Genomic DNA, 20,644 nt, shown 5'->3' with positions numbered 1-20,644 from the left:
CCCCCGGGCCGGGCCCGGCCGCGCAGCGTTTAGTCAGAAGGCCCCGCTGCGGAGCCGCCTCTTATCGGCCCGGCTCGGCCCCGCCGCCCGCCCCTCGGCCGCCCCGCGCACGCGCGCCCCGCCGCCATTTTGTGTGGCGCCTCAGGTGCGCGGCTGGGGGGTCCGCACCGCCCTCATGGCGCTCAGCAGCCCGCGGCTCGGCGCTGCCCTGGGCAAGCCCGTCAGGCTCACCCTGCGTGGTGGTGCCTTCCAGGGCGTGCTGCAGTACCTCAGCCCCGACCGGAGGCTGTTCCTGCGGACAGGTCGAGGCTGCCTGTGGTACCCCAGCGCCCTGGCTTGGTGTGGGGCTGGAGGCTGAGGCGCTGTTGTGGGCGTTTGTGGTGCCTCACGGCCCCGGGGCGGCTTGCTTGGGGTGCTCCTGTTCTTTTTTTTTTTTTTTTTTTTTGAGGAAAGCAGCTCTATGTGAGGCTGACTTCTGGGGGACAAGCACCAGTAACTCGTTCCGTCGTTAAAAGCGGTGTTTGATGCTCCTGCCCCCCGCTGTTTGAACCCCTTGGTCTGAAAATAGCCGTGGGTGACTTCTGCAGGGGCTGCCTGGGGACAGCGTGTGCGGCCTCCAGCCCACAGCCTGCCCAGCACTTGCTGTGCCTGCCACAACGCGTGTGTGTGGTTCCCCAGAGCCTAAACAGCCCTGGGATAAATAAAACACAGCCTTAAAGCTGAGATAAAAGTAGTTGGATCTGCCTGTGCTCTCTGGTTCGAGATGATGTGGGTATAGCAGACCAAAAGTCTGTCCTGTTAAGCACGCAGAGTAATTGTATGGAAGTGCTGTTAACGTAGAGTGAACATATTGTCCTTTAAAATCCCCATTTTATTGACTTTATTGTAATTAATAGAGCTAGCTGGTCCTCTGTTCTTGCTTTGTTCAGTAAATGCTAAGTTTTTACCTGTACAGCAGAACTTGACATACCTATTTTTTCTACTCCCTGATTGCAGTGAAGAACTTGGAAACTGGCAGAAGCACCCCAGGAGTAAAGCTGTTCTTTGAACATGAAATAGCCAGTGGTGAGGCCCTAATGTGTGTTAAGACACGGGGATCATGGACACTTGGTTCAGCATTTCAGTTTTGGTCACTGCTGGAGTCTTCAGTTGCACAACTTTCTTCTAAAGTCAGTAGGAATCAGAATGTTGTAGAAATCACACACCTTTTGTTCCCCAGTTACCTGTTAGTGAAATAGCAGTCGCGTACTTCATGAAGGTTTTGTGACTGTACTGCATTAAGGCTTACAAGCTGATGAGCTAATGAATAAAGTTCAGTAAGACCACTAATGGAAATAACAATCAGGAAGTTGAGCTATGCATGCTCCCTGTTTACTTCCTGAAGGTGGAAGGCGTAATTAAACGTTTATTGTGCATTCTCTTACAAGTGCAAGATGTTCTGTGCTGGGAAGTTAAATTGCTGAAAGTTCTAGTTAATTTGGTTTTGCTTTTACTTGCACAGGTGAAAGGAATCTCCACTAAGTGGTCTGTTTATGTGAGCCTTTTTCTGTGATTCACTAGTCATAAAATACAGAATTACACACACAAAAAAAAGTTTCTAGTGTTTAAAGGTCCTGTGCATTTATTTCTATGGGCATCTGCTATCAAGTTTTGATTTGGGGACAAAGGGCAAAGTGCTGAGGGGAAAGTAGTTAGAAGGCAGCTTATCAAGTACTTACCTGTGTCCATCTGCCTTTTTCCATTGTAGTTTTTATATCTGTACTGTTTTATGTTTTTAATAGTAAGTAGCGTAATTAGTTGTAGTTCAATATTGACTTCATTTTTGGTGGGATGCTAAGCCCACTGCTTATTGTTTAAATATTAAAGTTCTGATACCTTTTTTGTAAGCTACTTATATGAGCTATTTTATATAAGTTGTACATCAGAGTGAATTTAAAAATATTTAAGCTGTATTTTGAGTTTCTTTTCTTGTATATATGTCTGTACTATGCTGTTTATTATTCATTATAGTTCTCCTTTTTTTTTAACACTTGTTATTTCCTGAAAGTTGCTTGTCAGCAGCAGGATATAAATTGTTTATTTCTATTGTAGTGGAAGTGCTGGATGAACTGGATTCAGGGAACGGAGCAGCAATGCTTACTGAGTATGTTGAAATGCCTGCATCCTTTTGTGGTAGGAGATGGGGATAGGAATGCAATTGGTAGGGGAGGCACCACCTGAATATCTTACAGATGTTCAGACCCAGCTGTGCCAAGTTTGTATTTGCTCTAAAGAGATTAATAAGGTGATGAGTAGAAGGCCTCCACTGTTTAAAAGACTCTTTCAAACTATAACTTGGTATTTCTCTTTTTTTTTTATTATTATTATTTTTTGTTAGTTCCCATTAATGTTCCGGAGTAGAATAATTTCCTTGGTTTGTTTGCAGGTCAGCTTGTGGTTTCAGGGAGGGTTTCCCATGAACATTTCTTCTGCCTGAATAGTTCTAGGCGAATTGTACATGGAAGTTATGTTTGTGTACATGCTGTAAAATGCTTATAAACATGACTTTAGGAAGCTGGTAAAGCTATGTTTTAGACTTCTACAGTCTCCTGCTCTTAAATGGCTTTGCTTTGGGTCTTCTCACAAGACCACATTTTTTTTTTTTCTCCTAAGAAAAGTAGGAATGAAGAGGTATCTACTGAATAGTCCTTAAAATATAGTTAGCATATAGAATTGTGATTAGCAGCACTTGTCTTGTTTGCTGCTGCCTCATCTCCTTCTTCCCTGTCAAATAAACATACATACTGTGCTCACTTGTGTGACAGGTTTATTTTTGCACTAATCTTTTAATATGCCATTTTAGATACAAGATTTTTCAGACACGTCTAAATGTTGATCATTTATTTTTACAAATAAGGAGTTATTTTTATGTTTTATTATATTGAGATAGGGATATACGCTGTAGGAGCTCTCTATTTGTAACAGGAGGGTTTTATATCAGTATACAGAAATTTATACTAATAAGGCATATTTCGCAGTGAAGTGCTCTTAATGTTGGAATGTCCTGTTTTAGAAATCAGAATTTAAGAATTTAGAAATCTTATACGTGATTTGGTAAACATTCACCTTACTGAAACGTCAATTTCCGGCCTTGACTTGCTACCATCTCTACTAAATATGTAATAACTTGAGCTTGATTATAGTAACGTTTCAGTGGGTAAAGCTGTTCTACTGATCTATTAACTTGTAATCCAACTTGTAACTGAAACCTCTGATTATAATCAGAGGGTGATTATAATGATTAAATAATGGATCAAATACTAAGGTTTCAGTTTCAAGATTTGCAGATTTTTCAACTGTGTGGTTCTCGGGCTTAGATCAGGTACTTCATTCATGGTACTCTTAGCTCTTTCTTCTCTTGAAACCTTCATTGCTGACCTTTGCCGTGAATATGTTCAGGTTATATTTTCACCTTTTAGTTTTAGAAATAAATCTGAAATTTCATGTGAAATAAAGATCCTGTGGGCAAAATAACCATGTAGTGGGGTAGCTTCAAAGTCTCCTGTAAGAATCATGCACATGGGATTAGGAAGTTGCTTCAGTGCAGCAGTTTATTGTCTAGATGCAGGTAGATGGCATTGGCTGAAATAATTTTCGTTATTAAAATATCCATGCTGGTGAAATGTGTAATGTTTTGACTTTTGTGTTATGTATGTTTGTTTTGCTCTGGCAGGTGCACTTCAGATGCTGAGGGGAATGGGAACAAAGGAGCAGACACAGGACAAGCAGATCATAGCCCATGGAGTTCTCCAGGCGTTTTCCCTGAGAGCCAGCCCAGAGCCTTGAATAGCTTAAAGTACTCCCTCTCAGGTAACACGAATATTAGTCAAGCAATGTAGTTAGTGTGTGTCACACAGGATCTTCCCCCAAAGCTGTGCGCTCTTGGCTTGCCTGTATCTGGACAGGCTGTATTCTGAAAGAACAGTGGTCGCAGGCAGATAGGCACAGAGCTCGGTATCAGCACACGTGCCTTTTGCCTGCAAATATGTACACAACATCAGAAAAACTTGTTTGCTTTCCAGAATGTGGTTTTCCTGTGGTTCTCATCAGCTGTAAAAGTGGCTGAGCAGCATAACTGATTTCTGGAGAAGTCAAGCGCTTCAGCCAGTGAGCATTCCTCTGTGGTGGCTGTTTAATCTTACCCTTGTACCTGAAATGTACATGGCACGACAAATAAGTGAAAGCTCACTACGACTCTTGCTGTTCTGTACTGCGCTGGCTGTCACGCTTGGAAGGCACTTGCATTGATTTGATTGAGCGGTTCCTGCTGTATGCACACCCACAGGTGCAGGTCTAAAACGCAGTTGGCTCGCCCTGTTCACATAGAGCTGTGACAGGCATGCAAGGCCTGTACAGGCTAAAGGAAGGTCGGTTGCCTTTGCCTGGGAGGTGGGGAAGAAAATGAGTGAGACTGACGTACTCTGGGAGAGCCTTTTAAAATGTTGTCATGTGATTTTGCAATAGGATGTTATTTCAGAGTTTGGAAGACTGTCCTTGTGTTGTCATGGGTGCATGTTATTAATGTTTGCATCTTACTCAAAGGGAAAGAAAATCTTTTGAGAGCCCTTTATCTGTACATTAGACTTTGTTAAGCAGGTGTTCTGAAATACTAAAATCTGTCTTAAATTCTGTTAGCCCTCTGTTAACAGATGCAGTTTCTTGAACTGAAATCTTTGTTTTCTTTATACATCACAAAAAAACAAACAAAAAAAAAAACACTGCAACTTTTGAACAGTCAATATTTCTGTGAAAAATTTAGAATTTTGGCTCATGCTCAAGACTATGTATATCTGAAGCAGACAGTCCAGTAAACTGAACGTGAAGTTATGGCTGTTCCATCCCTGAAGGTGTGCAAGGCTGGGTTGGATGGGGCTTTGAGCAACCTGGTCTAGTGAGAGGTGTCCCTGCTTGTGGCAGGGGGGTTGGGACCAGATGATCTTTAAGGTCCTTTCAACCCAAACCATTCTGTGATTCTATGATCTGTTTGGATGTGTTCAGGGAGTAGAGAAGAGCTGAGAAGCTAAACTGGAGAAGTAGATCGATTATATGACTGAAATACATACTCTGTGCAGAGTTCATTCAATCATATGAAGCTTCTAATGCTTTTTTAACTTCATTTTAGAGAAAGAAGAAGAGAAGGTAGAGTACACAGTTATTGATTGCTTCCCGCAGAAATTTGGCCCAGCAGTAAGTATTAACTAAAGCTTTTGCTTAGCATATATGACTTTTTTAAGCCCATTCTGTTGGGTTTGTCAGTAGCTCTATTAGGTGCAGGATGGTGAGCACTGCTCCATGAGGTCTTGTATTGGAAATTGTTTCTGCAGACTGTAGTGAAAATTTGGTAGTAAGTAGTAACTGGCTTCTTAAGTCAAGTAGAGATGGTATCCCTGGTGGTATTAAAGTATGTTTAAATTGTACATACATGCAGGGAAAGAGTGCAGTGCACAAGTTTGTAGCAGATACGAATTTGTACCACTGTGTGCTGGTTGCTGTTCTCAGAATCTGTTTCACCTGTAAACTAGGATGAGGAGTCAGTATGACTAGTTAGTGAGCAGTTATTTTCTTTAGAAAGAGAACAACATGAGGAATTGTTGGTGTTTGGAGAGGGAATCATTTTCATGGGTGTTTAGAACTTCAGAAGTGTCTGGATGTGGTAGGAAGAATTTCAGAACCCATGGTAGATTTATTGAACCGAATAGTATTTTTAGGTCTGACTTAGACCAGCAATGCTATGCCTTCCAAGCCATTTTCTCTTGCAGTTACATCATCTGGGATTTGGGTTTTTATTATGATAAATTGAGAGTGCACACAGAGGAAAAAGTTCTTTTACCACAGGGCAAGATTTCCCTGCTTACAAATTAATTTATTTTTTGCTTGAAAAAGAAGCTGACTTTTTATTTCTGCCGCTCTTATGCAGCATGTGCAGTATGGGTTAATTTATCTTAATTCTCTTGAAACTTCTTGTGTCTGTGAGGGTAACAGGTTTATCTGAATACCTTAGAAGATGAGTTCCTGTTCTTATCTAACAGGAACACCTTCTTTGTGATCTTGAGGAAGCTCCTTAAACCTAGTTAAGAGAATTTCTTCTGAGGAGGTATGGGGAGTTTATAATCTTTAGTTAATGATCTCTATTAAATGTGTTGTTTCTAGCTGCAGAATATCCAGCTATCTATCTGTAACTGGACTGATACTGCATCTGTTTGGATCACTATATCCACGGGATTCATCGTGTTCCCGATTTGTATTTAGCTTACATATGGATCGTGACCAGAAAAATCCAGCTTTACTATTTGTCCCTCTGCTTATCATTCTCTGGCACAGATTATTTTTGTCCCTGTTTTTCATTAGGTGCTACACCTGAAACAGCAGCGTGTTGTTAGTGTAGTTGGAGAAGGTGTTAATTTATGTCGTCATGGAAAACTCTCCTGGCTTCAGGTAAGAAGCAGGTGTTTCCCTAGATGTGCCCCTACACAGATGCAAAACTAATAAGTGTTTGGGGATTAGCCTGTACTTAAGATGTACTAATGTGACTCTTTTGGTAAGGGATATGGTTTTCGTCAAGACAATTAATTTTTTTCATGCGCTACCTGTTACAGGAAGAATTATGCCATTGTAAAGCAATATAATAATTACTTGTATATCACATATATTTGTATATAACAAATAACTTGGTTGGTTTGCCATCTTTATTTACTTGAATAGAGGTAGAGGTAGTACAATAGTACAGCTGTTGCCTATGGAAAAACTGCAAAACCCACCTAATCGCAATGCCAATATAACTGGAGAAGTAAAATCCAGCTAAAGATGATAAAATATCTTGATTAGCTGTGATGATATAAATATCTGACCAGGAAGGGATGGAAATTAATATTGTTTTATATACTCAAAAGTATCCTGGTTTATTTTTAAGGAGGTTTAAAGTGGGGGTGGTTAATCCAAAGCAAAAACTTGTGTGGGAGTTCAAACTTGCAGAAGTAAGTGTCTACAGAATGTTTGCTTTGGCATGGCTAAACTGTATTCATATATCAGCTTTTGTTAAGCCATTATGAGTTTGAGAATAGACAACATCTAAATATTATGGCCTATGTTGAATGGTGTAGTGGAAAACAATGTCCTTTTTTTTTTTTTTGTAGCAGTTTTTGACACCTAAAGGAATGTCATAGGAACAATATTTTTTCTTGATCGGATTCCTTAGAAATGACATTGAGGTACATGTAGGAATTTATGCAAAGTGCTTTGGATAGGGCTTGCTCTTAAAATGCAGCAAAATGCTACCTTTAAATGTGTATAGTAGACTACTAGGTCGTTTTTCCTAATTATTGTGAGTTATCTCTGAAAAAAGCAAGTCTTTCTCATAGATTAGCATTAAGGAGAGTGTGCTGCTTAATGTGTACTTGTATATAAGGTTGTCTTGTATGTGACAGTGTGCTTTCTCCTACCTTAAAATCCATTGGTCTTGTCTCTCACTCATCTTCTTTCTAATTCAATTTGTCGTAGATAGCAACAAAGAGCCGTATTTTTCTGTTTGATATTTTCCTTCTGGGACCTCAAGCTTTCAAAAATGGATTACAGATGGTGCTGGAAGATAAAAACATCTTGAAGGTAAGGGTTAAGGGTGTGTGAGGACATCTGAGGTAGGAGGGGTTGCATATAGATGTAGTGATTACCAGAAAAATTGCAGTTTGATACAGGTTTGTCTGACAGCTCTTTCTTGCTCCAGGTCATACATGACTGCCGTTGGATCTCAGACTGCCTTTTTCACCAGTACAGCGTCCTTCTCTGCAATGTCTTTGATACGCAGGTACCCTTCACATACTCTTGTTGGCAACAAAAGTTTTGATGAGAGAAAACTGAGCCTTATTCAGAGCCTTCTTTCAAGGAAAGTTTAATGTCAGTGGAATGTGGTGATAGTTGAGCCTTCTAAATGTATTTTCGTTCCAGGTGAGAATTGCCAGGCAAGGCTGCTATTTAGAGCTTGTCTTGTGTAGACCAGAATAGATTAAAAATACTAGTTTTTCACAGAAGAAGCTTTTATCTTAGTCAAGAGAAGCATCGATCTATGAGAGGCGCTTTGGGTATCTCTAAATCCCCATTTTAAGAGATTGTTAATATCCAGTACTAGCAGCATTTTTTTATTATTATTATTTTTTTAATACATGCTAATGGGTCTTGATAAAACTTGGCACAACCTGATGCTACTGTGGCTTTAACTGGAGCCAGATAGACTTGTATTTTATATTTCTGGTTACCCTTTCTGACCCTTTCACAAGTGCAGAAAACAGTCAGGCTTACAGGTATCCAGGAATGGGAGTGTCTGTTAATAAACACAGTGGTGGAAGTGAGAGTATAGGCCAGATAATCACAAAAATCTTTGCTTTTGCTAGTGCTAGCTCTGGTAATTGTGGTAGTTAAAATGTTGCGTGACTAAGTGGAAAATTAGAGCATTTTCAGAGAAGAAAATAACAAAATGGCTATCATTGTTTGTATTTGGTGTGGGTGTGTTATTCTTGTCCTTATGTGTGCACTGATTTTTCATGTCATAAACATGACTGTCTGTAGTAGTTCTTCAAAGTCCTAGTCTGGGCTATATAGTAAATGTTATACAACAAAACTTTCTTTCAGTCCCTCTCTGATGTTAGTTTGGCCTTCTGCCCCTAAAAATTTGTAGTGTTCTACTACAAATCAAGTATCAATCAATGTCAGTGTTAAGTCTTGACTGTATGAAAAAGGTCAAGAAGAAAATTCCTACCAGTGCTGCTAATGTATTAACTAGGCAATTGTACTGCCTAGAACATGTAACTGGTACAGTGGAAATGCCTAACCAGACCGACCCATGCTAGGACCTCTGAGGCCCGTAAATGGCTCTCATAGTTCTGTTTCAGAGTGAGCATGCTTTTCTTGCATTAATAGATCTTTAGGCTTAGATTCAATTACTCTGATCCATTGATCTGAGTCTGAATCATACATCCAATATAAGTAAGCTAGGGGAGCAGTTTGGTTTTGACTGCCCTAAAGCGTGCCTGTTATTGCAGTATTGAGCTGTCATCTACTGTCTGGAGACAGTAACTGGGAAATTCCTGTGAGCAAACTCTCACAGAGGCTCTTTGTGAAGCACTTAACACTAAGAAGCTCTTCTTAAAATTGGAGCAGGCTGCGTACACAAGTGCACGTGCAAGTGAGACTGTTTAAAAACACAGCAGTGAATTGAAGAATTCTGGTTTAAATGGGATTCTGCCTGCATCATTTGAAAAGTTTTACCCATGGTTTTGGCCAGTTGCTGCAACTGTTTGTTGCTTGTAATAATATACATATAGTGCACGTCAGTGAAAGGTTTCTAATGTGCATCCATAATGCTGCCTTCTCTGACACTTCCGTGCTGCATCATGAGATTAGAGCATTCTCATGCTCTGAAATCTCTGCCTCTTTTAAAATGTTGTTGGCAGCATAGTTGTTTACAATTAAATGAAATAATGCAATTCTTAGATGTGTGTACCAGAAGAATAAAGAAAGGACAACAACTTGAGACTGTCCATAAAACAGAGGTTCATGCTAAGTTTAATCATAAAATGTGGAAGTGACGTATTTGCGGTCTGGTTCCACAGATCAACACACGTACACACCTCTTCAGCATGTAGTAGTCAGTTTCTGCCCTTGAATCCAAGCCATTAGCATGCAATGACTAAGATTTTCTGAGAGAGTTCAGTGATAGCTAAAACACTGTTTTCATTGTTAAGTTTATTTTCTAATCTTGTGCATTCAGATTAGGCTTTTTATGAATAGACTGCATTTTTGTTTAAATACATGTATTTAAGTCTATTATCTTCTTGTTTGGAAAGCATTGACTTTTTTTTAAAAAAAAAACTAATAATTCCCTCTCTAACCTTCTGGAGGAATGGAATATTCATCTCTGTATATTTGAAAGTCTTTATCTTGACTTTGAGTAAAAATAACTGACTGCTTCAGAAGGTCTTTCCTGAGGTTCCTCTTCATCTGCATTTGGCCATTGAGAGCTAAAAGCCAGATGAGTTCTTAGTGGTCAGAGGTACAGTAAAAAGGTCAGTTCAGTAAGGATTGATGGAAACTCCCTCTTTACCTGGTTATTTGTGCTTACAAACCAGTGAAAGTCAGCTTTCACTGGGTCTTAATTTTCCTGTCTTCAGTGAATTAATCAGATTGAATTATTGCAGTTCCTTTCTCTCCATGTATACTGTTACTTTTTAGCTGATGCTTGTAGACTTCTTTGGACTACAGCAGCGTAGTCAGCATACCAGAAGTATAGGCAGTCCTAGATCCTTTGTTCTACTACGGAGCGTCGGAGGTCTGACATCATTTCCTTCCTTAGTCCAAGATGGCTTGTTCTACTTGTGGTGCACTAGCATTTTGCATCTTCCTCAATGCTTTAGTAAAAGCTTTTATTCCTTGGGAATTCAGTAAACGGATTTGCTTACTGCTTTCTTCTGATAAGCACAGTAAATACATGGCTTCTCTCCCAGAGAAGGCAGCTGATGCCTTAGAGTCAGCTTTACTCAGTAGTAAATCATACCAGCTTGTTTGCCTTTGCTATTGGATGGGAAAAGAGATGTATTTTCAAAAGACTTTACAGATAAGTCAGGAACTGGGGGGCTAGTCTTGGAATTTGCACTCAGTGTAAGTGGCCAGAAGAAGTCAAAGCTAGAAAATCCTGTTGTCACCACTGCAGGGGTTGGGCTGGGGCTGTAAAGCGCTGCATGACCTGGTCTAGATAGCACATGGACAGCTCCTGGTGGAACAGCTCAAACAGCAGCTTCAGCTGTAACGCTTGCAGTAAAACTGGGCTAGCATGTAAACTCCAGGTTTTGTTGGCAGGTCTGTAGATACTTGTGTTAAGAGTTTGGCTCCAGGTTTCTTAACAAAGTTAGACAAGGATTATGAGAGGTCAGCGGGGATTCCAGAGGACCAGAGTAGGAGTCTGGGGTTTTGAGTAGGAGATAAAGTCTGAGAACTTGGTTCCAATGATGCATCACTCAAGTATTAGATTTTGAAGGTGGATCTAGCCTTTTCAGTTTCTCTTCTCTGCTTCCCTGGTGGGTAGACTCTCTTCCAAGCTTCTGTTTTCCATTGTCACCGCTCTGCACCTGGTAAAATAGTCCCAGTCATCTTTGTGTTCCCTAATTAGTAGCAAAAATTGGAGCCTGATACTATGAAGGGTAAAAAGGATAAAACCAACATAGGAAACAAGCAAAAAATATGACATGCAGTTACTGCTGTAGGTTGTTGTCTCTTTCAGTTTTGGGTCTGTATGCTGTCAAAGATGAGTTTTACTGGCAAAATCAGTTTTTCGTCGAAAGGTTTTAGACCATTTACATATTCTTTCATCATGTTTTCCTTGCATTGCATCACTACTTTGTGTTTTTAAAAAAGCAACAAGAAGTAGGGGAAGTATCACTGTGTGCTTGCTTTCTTCTGATACTATTCCTAATGTGCTGTCTGGAGAAATCATTCTTATAACCTGATTTACTCTTCATTTAACTTGATGGCTTTAAGGAGTCAGACTACTACTTCTGCGGTTTGTATACAGTCAAAATGAGGATTAATGTGTCTGCAGTATATTTTTTGTATTGTAATATGCTTCCCCACTGTCAAATCTCCACATTCTCTGCTTTTGCTCAGCAGACACTGGGGAGGACATACTGATCTCTTCCATCACAGGTGGCTGATGTTCTGCAGTTCTCAATGGCAACAGGTGGCTACTTTCCACACCGTGTCTGCACGTTGCAGGAGTGTTTGATGCAGCACTTGAAGATACCTTCCAAATGGGATGCCCTCATGAAGTGCAGGCAGGAAGTGGCTTCAGTGAGTTGATTCAGTGAGGCACCTCTGAAGACTAAATTGTGAGCTGTGCTGTGCCCCTTTTCAGATTCTTTTTTTTTTTTTTTTTTTTTAAGAGCGTGGTACTGTTTAATAGTCAAATTGCTGTAGTTCAGGACATTTTGTAATAGTCATTTGGGAGACAGATGCATGCTTCAGCTCCTGTCAGTGCTTATGCTAGTATTTCCTAATAGTACATTTGAAATTGAGGTATTGAAGAAACACAAAGCTTGTGCAATAGAAGTTTTGCGTAACTGGTAAAAAATGGTCTGGATATCTTAATATACTTGACTAATTCTGAAACCTAGCTCCAAAAGAACAAAATGGGTAAAATGAACCCTGAGTCATGTAGGGAAAGAGGAAACACTCTAGCCAGCACTGCGAGAATGGAAAAACGAGAGTAACAGCACAGTTCAGTGTCATTTGCTCTATAATTGTCCGTGTTTTTGTTAATCTTTCAGAGAGGGAGAAGCAAGGGAAGTCTTAATAGGCAAGAAGTTCACAAGATTTGGGGAGTGTAAGCTGGATAAATAGCGTGTAAATAGGTTGGTGCCAGGTGTGATATCTCTTTGTTGAATTTTTAATCACCTGACCTTTCTTTTAGTTGAGGGGGCTGGGAGGAGGACTTCCAAAGAGGAGCTAGATACTTAATGAGACCCCACTATGCAGACAGGATTTATTTTGTGAATGGGAACAAGCTCTGTTCTGCCAGATCATCTTTTCTGCCTTTATACTAGTTTTGTAACTTCCTGAGTAAATCTGAGTGGTTTTGCACAATCTATTCATTGATAGGAAGTTTTCATCAAAAGCCTTAATTATATATCTTTTGCTATGGCTATCATTTGTTCAGGCAAATTATTTTTAAACTGATAGCTGCTCAGTGAAATATCAAATTTGAACACGTTTATATTTTACTTTGGTGTTTGAATTCCAATAGCGTCTGTCAGAATTTCATTTTAGAGAATTCTGTATGGCAAATCTAAGCCAAATGACAACAGGCTTGCCTTCCATATTTAGCTTTCACAAATCATTCTATTGGTCTGAAGATTAAAAGCAAAAAATGACTGTGTAATACGTGTATAGTAAGTATACCACCATAAGGGACTGTAGCGATACTTTTGCTCACAGTATCATGGTCATGCTGCTTCACTGGGACTTACAGAACATAGTTTTAGTTGTGCTGACTGAAATTGTTCCTATCCCTGGCTGCTTCCCTGATGGGAGATTTTTTTCCAACTTGATCATTAGGTTTCTCTCTTTAAAAGACGCACCTAGTTTCCTGCCTTGTTTTAGACAGATGAGAGACAACCTAGCATTACACACTGTAGTAGGTGTACGTTGTTTTTTCTGTTATTTTTTTAAGAAGTAATTCCTCCTCTCACAGTTCCTCTTCTCTGATATCCCCAGGGTTGTATGCAGATGGCCGCAGATGGCCTTAGAAACTGCAAGCATTCAATAGCACTGAAATAGAGATCAGGATCTGGCGGTATTGTTTAAACTGCAGAAGAACGTGATGAAAAGTTTTGTTATAATTCTTGCTACTGGAATAACTGTTTTCATTTGTATTGGGATACACAGGAGAATCCCGATATATGGTTCTTGAGACCCTTTCCACCTTCTCTGCTTCAAGCGCTTGCTCTGAAGGCTATGTACCTTCTGATGGTCCACTCATCTCTAATGGATAATTTGATGTCTGACCTAACAGCTGTGGTGAATGATTACTTAAATGCTTATCGGAATGGATCTGGAGATCACCTTAGGAGCACAAAGGTGGGTATGTCCTAGCTTGTTTCTCAGCCTGGTAATGTGATCTAAGGCTCTAATGGATGAACTCTGGAGGACACAGTTAAATTAGCTTCCTCTTCTGCAGCTGTGCACCCTACTTCATGCCGCATCTTGCTTCTGGAGCACAGCAGCAGAAGTGATGGTGTCTGCATATATCTGCCTGCCTTTCACGTCAGTCTATTTGCACAAATGCACCTTAACTTAGTACTGTGGGTGGTGAGCTGCAACTGTTAAGGAATGGACACGTGCCTTCTGTTCATTCTGATCTGAGTTTGAGAACTGCTGGGCTCAGTGGAGGGTACGTGTGTTTGTGGACATGAAGAGCAACAGGCAGTTGCAAAGTGGTGTTATTTGGAGCTGCCAGAGTTGCTTTGGTTTGATAAGAAGTTTTACTCCCCAAAAGTTGTTAATTTTTTTTTTTCTCCAGTTGTTCATCCTTACTGCTGAGTTATTTGAATATCCTGTGTGTTTCTGAGAAATGTTATGTTTTGTTGCCCAAAGGTTTTTATTTCTGTAAGGACATGAGTTACTTTTTTCTTTCAAATCTATTGTCATCTGAGTTATCTAAAAAATCCAGTCAAGTAACACTTTTCATCTTTGGTTATGTAGAGCCAGTAGTATTGCTGTCCAGATAACTTTTAGTGGCTTTTGTATGGCAGACATTTCAGTAATTCCTTCTTCATTTATAGAGGTGGTGGGGTGCGGGATTTTTGGTTAGGGAACTTGACCTTTTTCACTGATGGGAAGAAAGTTCCATGCAAACCAAATAGGCAGTGGTGATGGTGTGGTCTTTTTCAGTGTCTTTAGTGAAGAAATCATAGCAGGGCATGTAATAACTATGTAAGATATGGCTGCTGTTAAGATAGAGCAAAAGGTAAGTTGCCAGACATCTTCATTCATCATGAGGAGATTGAACTAACATGATTAGATCATGTCATTAGCTCATTTTTGCGGTTGTAAATACCTTGAAATATTTGTTTGGAAAAGTGAATACAGGTCTATCTTAAGGGACAGGTTTATCTGTTTCTTTGCCCTGGTTTAACAAAGCACTTGAGTGCAGACTTGAATCCTTTGAGAACTATGTAAGGGCTCAGAGCAGTAAATCCCATTAGTGAGGATTTAAGAGGAGATGAATGTAGATAACCACAAGAGGTCACAGTTGCTTCACAGATCATATCTGAAAACCTTTTCTTTTGAAAGAAATTTTCAAAAACAGAAGGTTGTATATACCTCCTTGAAAAACATGAGCATGACATCTGAATTTCCAGTGTAAAATGCTTGTGAACATAGGAACTGATAGAGGGGAAAAGAAATGTTTTTTAAAAGTGAAAAGACTACAGAGTAATTCTACTTAACATTGGGCTATTTGTTTGTAGAATTTTCAAACAGTAGTCAGGTTAACAGTTGCTGAAGCCAATCCTTTCTTAAATCCATTTACTGCATAAGATTAGCCAAGGGATTAATTTGATCATGAGCATTTCAAATGGCATTTTTAAGGCTTATTTAATATCACATCTGATGGTCATACTTGCAGTTGCTTTAGGAATCTTGTAGTATGGACAGTAAGAATAGCCATTTTTACCATCATTTCACTGTTAATCATTTTCCTTTTTATATCTTGTAAGAGGATCACACAGATGAAAGTCCCATACTAGAACAAAAATCTGCTTGATACGTATTTAAAGCCCAAGCAAACCTCCATGGTTTGGTGTTTTTTTTTTTTTCTGTTGTTTGTTGTTTCTTTTTTTTTTTTTTTTGAGTTTTTTGTTTTTTTTTCAAAAAAGTAAGAAATCAAAGTTAATTTTAAGGACATCCTTTGTGAGTTGACAAGTTCAACTAAATCTGGTTAAAAATAATAAATAGTTTTATGCAACTTGTAGTTTCTCTGACTGTTTATTAATTCCCTGAATCAAAGAGCCTTTATTCAGATCTGGTTCTCTTGTGGAGGTAGAGTATAAAGCTACTTGGAAAATCCTTTTACTGTAAAAGAGCTATTTTACTTCTTATACCGACTAGTTAAAATTTAAGTTAAGCTCTGTGGGATTTACTGGCTTGTAGTTGGGATATAGTTCTACAAAATTAAATATCACTTGAAGAGGTCTCATACCAACTAAAAGAATACAGAGCAGACTGATAGAAAGCACTGAATGAAGAGAGTCAACCTCTTGAAGTTAGTTTTTTTTTTTTTTTAAGGTGACTTGAATCTAGCAGGCTTTATTCATGGGTGGACATTGTCCTTCCTTTCTTATTTGACCTTCCATAGTTAACTTCTAGTCTACTGTACTTAGTTGTTCAACATCCTAATTCTTCAATATAGCTGCCTTTCTTTATTAGTAAAGTGGGCCTATTTTTACTTGGAATTTGCTGGAGTCTTCATGCATCATGCCAGCCTTGGAGAACCAGGAGTCCTCAGTTGCTGAAGCAGGACTGCAGCAAAGCCCATGAATGCTCCGGGGCCATAAAGTTATTTTGCAAAAGCTGCCATGGTGAATCGCAGCTTCTAGATCAGAGCTGACACCATTGAACTTCATGAAGCACCATTGAACTTCAGCTCAGACTAGTGTTGTAGCATCCTCCTAATCTTTCCTGGGTCACTGCTGCATCCAGAAATTCATCATGCCAACAGCTATTGTGTCTTACAACAGTATCAGGATATATGTGGTGAAAAAGATGTTTTGGCTTTCCAGACCAAGGTTGCCTGTGAATTGAGTAATGCTGAGTACTGAGGAATAATGCTGAAGAATGGCTATCAGGGCAACTAGCAACTCCCTCCTTTCTTTGTCTAATCAGGGGATTCTGCCTCTGGGAGCAGATCTGGGTGGGGCCCTCTGTTGTTCCTATTCTCAGGAACAGAAAAAGAAAGGAAAAGTGAACATGCATAATCAAGGAGAAAGAGCCAAGCCTCCTCAGTTGCCCTGCAGCGAGGTCACTGTGTTCCCTTAGGGGTTGCTGCATCCAGTACAAGATGAGGAAAGATAGGTGTGAATTAGGCTGATGAATGTAATTGTGCTGTAAAGTGTAACTTCTTTACCGAAAGGGTTGTTAGACATTGGAACAGGCTGCCCAGGGAAGTGGTGGAGTCACCATCCCTGAAAGTCTTCAAAAGACGTTTAGATGTAGAGCTTAGGGATATGGTTTAGTGGGGACTGTTAGTGTTAGGTCAGAGGTTGGACTTGATGATCTTGAGGTCTCTTCCAACGTAGAAATTCTGTGATTCTGTGTGATTCTGTCTTTCTCAAGTGGTGATCTTCCCTCACCGCTGAGAGCGAGCTCATCCTAGACTTCCCAACTCTGGGTCTCTGCTATTTCCTGTTTTGTTTTTTTTTTAGCATCGCTTTCTGCCAGGAGTAATTACTCTCTTTGTGGACGCAGAAATGAAGTAAAATGGATTTCTGTGCCTCTGCAGCTCTGTCTCTAGAAACAAGCCTAGTACAGGGGCTGTGTGTGAAATTTCCAGTTGTCCTTGTAGGTTTCTGTTGTGTGTGTTTAGGGGTTTGGAAGTATCACTGCCTTCTGATGTGTAGGACTTAGATTCAAAGAAGCAAATGCTGCCTGGGAGCACATTGGTGTTAAGAAGCAAGTGATCTCTTAGAAGCGCAGCACTCTAACTGGTGGTTGTTCACAAGCAGAGCTTTGGTACTGTAGCATAGTTGTGGCAGTCAGGAAGCTGGATGCAGGTTCTTCTGGCTAAACAGAACAGAAGGTGGGGTGTTTGCAACTAAGCGCATCTGCTTTTTTTCCTTAATGCTGTCTGAACTATTTTGCCTTCCTCTGGATCTGTGCGGACTTCTAGACGCAGGTTTTGTGAGGCATGGCTTCCCTTTACAAAGGCTATGATAACTCCCATAGAGTATCCTATCTGTATTTTTACTTCTCCTGCTCTTGGTGTTTCTGCCAGTGTGCCCATACTGACAGCTGCCTGAACCAGCATGAAGCTTTCCCCTGTCTTCCCCTGGCCTGTCTTTAAACATGCACCATCTTCCAGTCCCTGGATATCAAGGCAGGTTTTAAGCAAGTTACTACAGTTGCTTGTTCAGCTGTTTCATCACCACTTCAGGAATCTTGGGTGAAATGCACCTTGCTGTTTCTGTTTAAAGTATCAGGACAAATATTTATGCAACAATGTGAAACATTCTGGATACACAACAAGTGTGTTTGGTGTGGCAGCCTCCACATTTTTTCATGTTGAATGCAGAAGTGAAAATATGTTGTGTTTGTTCCTGTGCTGCTTTTGTGTTCTGACCATCGCTTGGCCCAGCAGCGTGGCTGATGTTTTGTGTGCTTCTTGTGTTTACAGAAAGTTTTGTTTTTGCTAAATAATAATTAAATTATTCTGGCCTGCCTTTTGTTCTGCAACTTCATCCTTCCTGATTTCTTCATTTGGATGGGGCTTTACTGTTCTGAAGGGTAATTATTTAATAGTTTCTGTTCCCCTGCTCTGCAGTCCTGCCAGTTTCCTTTCACTTTCTGTGATGTTTTGCTGTTAAGTAATGTTTGCTCTGTGCTGCCTGTGTGTTGTCTTGAAGTTGTCCCCATGCAACCTGCTAGAATTGAATTTGCTTGGCTGCTTGTTAGCAAGCTTCCTTATTTATGTGTAACTCCCCTTTCTATAGATGAAAGCAGTTGTGGATATTTTTGTTGTTCCTACAAACACGGCGAGCACTGCAGTCCTTGTTAATAGCAGATCCTCAAATGTTTTTGAATGAAAATGAATGAAAATATGATGTTTTGTACAGAGTTCCATGCACTGCTCAGAACCAAGTCAAGGAATCGTAGAATCATTCAAGTTGGAAAAGACGTCCAAGATCATCTAGTCCAACCTTTAAGGAGAGCATTTCTTCTCATGTTCTTCCTAAGCAGCTGTTCTATTGATTTATAAACTACGTTGTTGTTTTTTTTATATATATACATTTGTTTTTAGGATACAAATACCATGTTTTTAAAGAAAAGCCAGAAAAGTTGCCTTTGCAGTGGCTCCTACCAGGAAACCTGAACTGGTCATGCCTCTATGGGGGCTTTACACCTTTATAGTGCAAAAGATCTCAGGAGAAATCTAAATCCCATATGCAAAATATTACTTAAATCTTGAAGATCTGCGTAATAAAGGAACAAACAATAAAGCAGGCCTAATCTTTGGGTTGCCTTTGAAAGGGAGAGGAGTGTCTCCCCCTCCCTCCCCCCAAGATAGTGTTTGCAGGTAGTTAATGCATTCAGTAGATGTAATGGGAGATGATTATTCTATTTCATTGGCTAATTACAGAGGGAGCTCTTATCTGATATTAACAAAAGTAGAGCATGTGTATGCATATGTATTGTTTTGATTTCTTTTCTCTTTCTTTTCTTTTTCCCTTATCAGCCCACTTGCAGGGAGCTGCCAAAGGAGCTGCGTCAGCTGGCAAGCGACCAGAAGCTGCGAAGGGAGAAAGCAGTGAAAGACTACAGGATGAATGAGGATGGGCTTTTGATCAGGCCAGCCATGAAAATAAATGAGAAAAACGGTCCACAGAAGGATGGGGCGCATAGAGATGACAGGGACTGTCTTCCCCCAAATGAAGCAGTGCCTCGAACATCCTTCAACAATCAGGATCTACTTTGTCAGTGAGCTCAAATTGCAAATCTGAGGACATCCAAATGAATGAAAAGGGGCTGTTCCCCGTGTAGAAGTACCAAAGGAAAACTCCTCTCTTTAAAAGGACAGATAAACAGGTTGTTGATGGGAAATAATGATGGTGTCTGTAATGCCAAGGCAATTCTTGCTGTGTGATTTGTCAAGATCTGTTTTGAGATCTTTTTTTTTTTTTTTTTTTTAATGAGCTGGTTTTGCTCTTGACTTTTTTTATTAGACAAGTGTCTTCAGTTGTATTGGTTCTTTTGTTGTCAACTGTTGCAGCGTATGTAAAACTCCCACACAAACCAAACATCTAAATAGGGGAGCTCCTTACATGTCTGTTCATTGAGATTAGAAAGGGCTTGCTTGGAAAAAAAAAGAGTTCTGGCCAACTAACGTGGGCTTGGTTTATACACAGATAAGTCTCTTGGCATATCTAAACAACAGCCACACTTAGGAGAGTGCAAAGGATCCCACCCTAATCAACAGCTCTGCTGGCAATAAACAGCAGAGGTGTACTCAACTAAAAGGACTCTTCTGCCAACTCAGGGAGATTTTGGGCTAGCTGACAAAAGAAGCATTCTGCTTATTATGCTGCACTCCGCCATTGTGTTAGCCCTACTCTATCAGACTCTGTAGATAAGGCAGAAGTAATGTGTGTATATGCACAAGTGTCTGTATTCTAAAAGTGGGAGGGGAACAGTTAAATTAGTTGCAAAGGTGTCTAGCATTTTCCTCAAAGTTAGATATAACAGCAAAACTAGTTTATTCTCGGTGTGCTTGCTTTGGCTGTTATTCAGTAAAACTTCTCCAGCTGATAGTGCTCTGCCACAGTGACAAAGGACGTGCAGGCAGTGCCTGAGTCTTGGACCATTTTTTGATGTAACCTTAACGGTATTCTGTAACCAAATTGTATAGGTACTTTGTCTCAGTTTGCTGTAGAAGAAATAAACCAGGTTGGAAACAAGTTTCGTACAGGTGTTTATGTGGAGATGGAGTCTGTTTCACTTGGGCTGCTAGGAGATGCTGGCAGTGGACTGGGCCCCTTCTCAGCACTGGAGTTCGTGCCATTCACCTGGAACAAGACTTCCCTAGGCAGGTGGATGGTGTGGAACACGCAGGCTCCTCAGAGCCCGGCATTTCACAACTGAACTCGGTCCTCTCAGAACAGAGCCCACGGCAGCGCCTCAGACAGGGGCGGGAGGGCCGCTGGGCGCAGGGCTTCGAGGAGGCCCAGGCGGGGCCGGCCTGGCTGCAGGACGCAGCCTGAGCTCCGCGGGCGGCCTACCAGGGGGGAGCCTGAGCCGCGCTCTTGCTCTTGGCCTCCTCAAGGAGCCTCAGGAGCCGCGCGGGGATGGGGGGTCC

General features: G+C 40.6%; 1 protein-coding gene across 6 annotated transcripts; it reads left to right on the top strand.

The window, feature by feature from the left end:
* Positions 1 to 8: 8 nt before the first annotated feature.
* Positions 9 to 20,246, top strand: EXD1 (exonuclease 3'-5' domain containing 1). Of its 6 annotated transcripts, none has more exons than XM_072038735.1 (11): positions 9 to 145; positions 997 to 1,065; positions 2,092 to 2,143; positions 3,713 to 3,849; positions 5,162 to 5,226; positions 6,388 to 6,474; positions 7,537 to 7,641; positions 7,760 to 7,840; positions 11,728 to 11,871; positions 13,465 to 13,656; positions 19,028 to 20,246. In XM_072038735.1, exons 3-11 carry the CDS (start codon positions 2,133 to 2,135, stop codon positions 19,271 to 19,273), a joined length of 1,068 nt encoding a protein of 355 aa, XP_071894836.1. In that variant the 5' UTR covers positions 9 to 145; positions 997 to 1,065; positions 2,092 to 2,132; the 3' UTR covers positions 19,274 to 20,246. The 6 variants fall into 6 exon arrangements, with proteins under 6 accessions (XP_071894836.1, XP_038035273.1, XP_027313910.1 ...); XM_038179345.2 differs by having other exon boundaries at positions 997 to 1,169; XM_027458109.2 differs by lacking the exon at positions 9 to 145 and adding an exon at positions 152 to 302.
* The last annotated feature ends 398 nt before the right edge of the window (positions 20,247 to 20,644 follow it).

The sequence above is a fragment of the Anas platyrhynchos genome, chromosome 5 (assembly GCF_047663525.1).
Source record: "Anas platyrhynchos isolate ZD024472 breed Pekin duck chromosome 5, IASCAAS_PekinDuck_T2T, whole genome shotgun sequence".
NCBI lineage: Eukaryota > Metazoa > Chordata > Aves > Anseriformes > Anatidae > Anas > Anas platyrhynchos.
Note: the sequence above shows the minus strand (reverse complement) of the source record. Positions and strands in the feature narration are given on the sequence as shown.